We start from the raw sequence: 6,233 nt of genomic DNA on the forward strand, positions 1-6,233 counted from the left end.
TCACAACAAATATGACTCTACACATTGCAGATCCAACTCAGATTAGGGTTATCTTCTTCAACCCCCATCGTCTCTGCTACCACTAACCTCTAATCTCAAAGTCGTGGTCACCTCCATAAAACCCTAATCGATCTAAAGTCATTTTCACGTGAATAGCTAGGTTTTTGTCGCCATCGGTAATCTGCAACCCAAGCACCGTCAATATGGGTTACAATTTTATCTTCGTTTCTGGGTCCTTAGTCTCCGGAAGCATCTCCAGAAAGCTCCAACAAAACCATACACTTTGATTTGGGTTTTCATAGGGTACAAAACTCTCCACCTCTATGCCCTAACTTACTCCTCCCACCTCTATCCAGGATGTGGTCAGACATCTTATTGAAATCGAAGTAGAAAAAAACCCAAAATGAACTCTGGTTACCTTCAAGATGTGATCAGAATTGAAATCTAATGAATTGTAATCGATTTGTGTATATGTGTTTGTCGACTAATGAAGAAGAAGCATAGTAAGACAGAGAGAAACGTACAAAGTCATATTTTCTTGATATCCATCATAAAAATCGAAGCTATTGTTGTTGTATTTTGACTATTTTCTTAGATTATTGCATGTTTTTAAGTGGGGTTTTAATGGAGGTCCCAGTAAGAAATATGAGAGAGAAATGTGTATGATCTTAAAATTAGAGAGAGAGAGAGATTTCTTTTTTATGCTTTTAATTAGAAAAATATTAAAATAAATAAATAAACTGAAAAAAATCAAAAAATATGGACAAAATCATCATTATAAAAAAGTTTAAAGTAAATTGTACCAAACTCACGACAAAATAAAAAGTTTGGACCCTGATGCTAGTCCAAACATTTTTGGATCAAAATGGTAAATTTTAGTTAGCCATATGGACCATTCTTACAATTTTGTCAAAATAGAATATGTTAATATGGAAAAAATTGAAGTTAAATGTATTAAGAAAGGAAAAATCAAATTTATTCCATTTGTATTCTAGTCATTTTCTACAATACTTGGTTAATAATCTACGTCCTAATATGTGTATATATAAGAATTTTATTTGTTAAAATAAATGACCACATCTATCGTATTTATATGTAAAGGCAATGGTTTACGTTTTAAACTTAGGCCATCTCCAATGGATTAAACCATGGAGAGTTGTAAAGATTGACAACTAGGAAAGAGAATATACACATTCATTTTAATTCTTAAAAATTTAATAAATTTTCAATTACAACTTCATTCCATCATTCAATAGTGATTCAACTCTTTACTTTCTCTTCTATATTATATATTTATTTCATTAAACCCTCTTATTATGGATGACCTTGTAGAACCAATTTGGACCAATAGTAAACCATTTCACTTGGGCCAATAGTAAGTTAGTAACTATGTACAATGATGCAACTTTAAGTAGACCACTTGGTTTTTCTATTTTACTATAGCAAGTTTGTTGATTTAAGTAGACCACTTGGTTTTTCTACTTTACTATAACAAGTTTGTTAACAAACCAAAGTAATTCAATAACTAATAACTAATAAGTGTATTTACTTAGTACAGTACAGTGGTCTTTATAAAAAAAAATTAAAAAAACTTTTCTTTTTTACCTAGTCCATGTGCACCTCTATATCAATGTACCGATTTCTTAAATATTTGAAAAAAAAAAATAGAAGCATAAAAAACAGAATTATGATATTATTAGCTAAGAAGCATGTCTGGTCACACTTAATCAACAAAAAAAAAAAAAAAAAAAAAAAAAAAGCTCACTGTGATTGATGTTCAGTTGTTGATTTCAAATTGAGATGTAACAAGGAGGAGGAGGGTAACAACACACAACCAAACAACCTCTCATCCATCCATCAACAATCCAATGGCTCAAAACCCCTATTTACACACACACACACCGGTTTCCGGTTAGTCAAAGCTCGATGATCGACTCCACCTCCCTCGAAGGTATTCCTCTATCGAGATGCTTTCTTCAATGCTGCTCATCGAAAGAGACGAATCTTCAATATCAAGTAATGCAAGGTTAAGATGTGACCTTAGATTTGATTGTGAAAACTCTTCGTCTTCTTCTTCTGGTATGTTGGTGATATGTAGTCTTGAGTCCGACCCTCCAGTTGAATCAACTTCTAGCCGGGCCCACTTGGTAACCTCCACATCACCTTCAAGTAGTTTCACAACCTAAAAGTTGGACAAAACATCAATTTATTTGTCCCATTAGACCTAACTCATGCCAAATCCAGTACAATTACAACTACAACCTGATATGTCATGTCATGTCCGACGTAACAAACTAGGCATAAAGTAACAATCAGACTTTCCACATTATGTCCTAACTACTATTTACAAATTTACCCTAATTTACTTTTACCTTCCATTTCCCCATCTACGCTTTCATTTTCTCCAATATTTTCTTAAATGTCATTTATCCTGACAACACTTAATGAGAAAAGGAAAAAGAAAAAGGGCTTACAGTGCTCATGTTTGGTCGAGCACGTGGTGCGCGTCTAATACAGAGGGTAGAAGCGAGAGCCATCCTTTCCATCTGATCAGCATCGTATTCGCCTAAGCTTGGGTCCAACAACCGAGCAAATTTCCCACTATTTAGAATCGGTTTTGCCTGGATATTCATAGATATGTACGTCACTTTTAGTGTCTTGATAAAAACAAAATCCAAACCAACATGTGTTTTTGAGTTACAAGTGGTCAAGTGGACATACCCACATAACCAAACTCTCTTCGCCTTTTGGATATGCACTGCTTATTGGTTTCCTTCCTGTAAGAAGCTCAAGGAGCACAACACCAAACGCGTAGACATCGATTTTTTCCGTAACTTTTCCATGCATAAAGTACTCCGGAGCCAAATAACTGCATCATAATATCATATATTCACCATCGGTAGTTTTTTTAAAACATCATTTATCCAGACAACAATTTATCTGTCTTTTTACTCAAAGTTTGAACAAAAAAAAAAAACTGAAATCAAGATACGAACCCAAATGTGCCGGCAACATCGGTACAAGTTATATTTAATCCATTGGGTGTAGCCCATTTAGCAAGTCCGAAATCAGAAAGCTGAAAATAAGCAAACAGGAATAATCAAGTTAACAATAAATAAATAAATAAAGAGTCGATGTAGTAAATGTATGAAAACAACACCTGTGGCTCAAAATCATCAGACAATAAGATATTTGATGATTTAACATCCCTATGTATAACTGGTTTTTCACTTTTAGTGTGTAGATAAACAAGCGCCTCAGCTACCCCCAAAGCAACCTTGTATCTTTCATTCCATCCGAATCCCTTACCCTTCTTATTTCCTGATTTAACAAAGAACTCCATGAATAAAAGTAACGCCAAAAAAAATCAACATGTGTCTGAAAATAATAATAATAAAATTATTATTCTAACAACCCCGATGCTGGCCCACATTACCACTATGGAACCAACTGGGGCAAAATGGTCAAAATAGATCAACATAATAACACGAAAACTTGTATATACCGTGCAAATTATCTTCAAGGCTTCCTCTTGACAGAAGATCATAAACCAAAAGGAGTTTGGTATCTTCAAAACAAAACCCAAAAAGGGAAATTATGTTTTCATGATGTAAAGCAGTAATAATCTCGATTTCTAACACGAATTCCTTCAACACATCTTCAGATGTCTTCAAGATTTTAACAGCAAGTTCCCTGCCATCAGCAAGACAACCTCTATACACTTGACTGTTCCCTCCTTTACCGATAATATTCTCTGAAAATTTTAACCAAATCGTTATTTAACAGAATAATACAAATTCATATAATATAAGTATAAGAAAAGTTAAATAAACATATGATGGAAACAGTAAAAGGAACAAACCGGGCTTGAAGTTCATTGTTGCTGCTACAAGTTCTTGATATTTAAACAATCTACAACTACTCGAGTATTTTTCATGAAGACCCTCGAGTTCTTCAGGTAAGCTTACTGAATTCCTATTCGAAGAACATGAATCAGATTGAATCTCATCACCATGAACAAGAACAAGAGCTCCATTTTCACCATCTAAAGATCGATCTTTTTTGTTATTATCAACTACACTATCGCGCAAATCCGAATTTGTAATCTGTAACAAGTTTCTAGAAGGCAGCCTCATGGCCCACTGAACCACAGAGATCTGTCGAGCAGGTGATCGATCTGAGGAAAGCCGATTTGAGGAAATGGCTCGACGAAGTAGCGGCCAACCGGGTCTCCGATCGGGTAAATTGTGGGTTGAATTTGATGAAGATTGAAGGTTCTGTATGGGTACTAAAGCCATGAAATTGTCATCATCACTAGCCTCTTCAAGAACACAAGCAGTGTTTGGAAGAACTGAATCGGGTGAACAAATTGAACAATTATATTTGAAACCGTTTTTCAGGCAATCTGAATCGGTTTTTACTAAAGCTATATCGGATTTCTTGCAATCAATTTGATTGCATTTAATTTCCTCGTCGCCGTTATGCAGTAATTTGGGATTCAAACTACGTGATCTATGAATCACACCCAACAATCGTTTTTTATGATGATCTGAATTCTCTGCAAAATTAAATACCCAAAAATTAAAACCAGTTTTTTTTGTTCTTCAAAATTTGCCAGAAATAGTATTTGCGTATTCAATTCACCTTTTGCACCGACATTAGACGGTGATGAAGGAGAGTCCCTGCGGAACACTATTTTGCCATTATTAACCGCAATAATTGCACAGTTCTTTGATAGTTTTCTAGCACAGTATTTTGCTACAGAAGATGACGATTTAATCGCATGATGCGTTCTTGCAGTTCCAACTATAATCTCATTGGCGTCGTAAGATTTCGCTTCTCGTACAAGGATTTTTCGAATTGAAGTACCTCTGCAGATCTTTAGCTTAAGATCCACCTGCACATGTTCGAAGCATAATTTAATTCCATCATTATTACATCGAATAAGTTTAACTAAACCCACAGAATATGTACGAAAATCGAAAGAGCGTACATGAAAGATCAATAATTTACCTGTTTGAGGTTACAAAATCCTTCGTAAACAGCGAGAATGGAGTCAAAAGCTTTCACAAGAGATAGCAGTGCAGATTTCCCATTATTATCCACAATTTCTGCACAAGAGAAAAACCCAATATCATCATTAACCCTAGAATATAACAAAACCCATTATTGTTTTCTACAAAATAATCAAAAACGATGCTCATACCATTGTCGGTTAGAACATGAAGAGCAATAACACGATCACCAGGATGAGCTGCTTTCACCAAAGCCCAAGTGAGTAACTCTCTGCTTTCTGAATCTAATTTCACTCCGACGACTATCGTTCGACCTCCGGCGACATTCTGGTCATAGTACTCTCCGGTGAGCTCTGACTGAGTCATCTTCACAGGAATCTTACTGTTGCAAATATTCTCTACAGATTTCGAGGTAATTTAACTAGTAATTCTTGTGACAAACATTGGGTGGTCATGTCGGGATTAAAAATTGTAGAGAGAGATTCATCAGCAGATGTGTGGTTTATTTGGGGGTCGCTTGGAGGGGATGAAGAGGGCTTTAATCTGCAGCTTGTGGGTTCCACCCCCAGTGTCCATTATTTACTTTTTAATGAAGGGTACAAAATAAAATACTCTAAAAAGATCTGCCGCAAAAATAAAAACGCAAAAAATGTTTTTGATATGATTTTGCTTTCTAGATTTTAATAATAAAAGACTAATATATAAAATCATTATTGTAAAACTGTTCTAATGAATAATAACAATATATTTTATTTATCTTTCAATTCGACAATTCATTTTAAGATTCAACAACAATGTATAAATATCTAAAAAGTTGTTGCCTACAAAAAGAAAATGCAGATGTGAGGTTTATTGTATTGTCTAAATTCATTACTAGTACTAAGACGTTAGTAAAAATCAACATTGCAAACAAGTCAAAACAGAATTCGGGTTGTTGAGTTGTGAGACCCGACAATACAATGCATTTTTAGTTTTTGACTTTAAAAACAATCTTATCAAACATAGTAACTTTTTCTGGTTTAACTTCTTTGAGAATCGTCTCGTACAAAGCCAATAGAGCCTTTCCATAGGGATAATAAATAAGAACAAAAATATATGATCTCCCTAAGGATCCCCTTTTTAATAAAAACTTCGAAGTCAGCAACCTGATAACCAAAATAGATGTCACAGAAGAATTTAAGGTAGACACCAATCTCTATACTTAGGTTCAATAAACTT

General features: G+C 34.5%; 1 protein-coding gene across 1 annotated transcript; it reads right to left on the bottom strand.

Moving 5' to 3' along the window:
• Positions 1-1,665: 1,665 nt before the first annotated feature.
• Positions 1,666-5,536, bottom strand: LOC145041119 (protein kinase STUNTED-like). Its single transcript, XM_078989089.1, has 10 exons — positions 5,207-5,536; positions 5,014-5,111; positions 4,645-4,897; positions 3,863-4,558; positions 3,506-3,754; positions 3,161-3,321; positions 2,997-3,076; positions 2,722-2,869; positions 2,475-2,621; positions 1,666-2,182 (listed from the first exon to the last, which is right to left on the bottom strand). The coding sequence occupies exons 1-10, from the start codon at positions 5,379-5,381 to the stop codon at positions 1,913-1,915; spliced, it is 2,277 nt and encodes a 758-aa protein (XP_078845215.1). The 5' UTR covers positions 5,382-5,536; the 3' UTR covers positions 1,666-1,912.
• Between the last annotated feature and the right edge of the window lie 697 nt (positions 5,537-6,233).

This window comes from Lactuca saligna, chromosome 1, assembly GCF_052625555.1.
Source record: "Lactuca saligna cultivar CGN05327 chromosome 1, ASM5262555v1, whole genome shotgun sequence".
Lineage (NCBI taxonomy): Eukaryota > Viridiplantae > Streptophyta > Magnoliopsida > Asterales > Asteraceae > Lactuca > Lactuca saligna.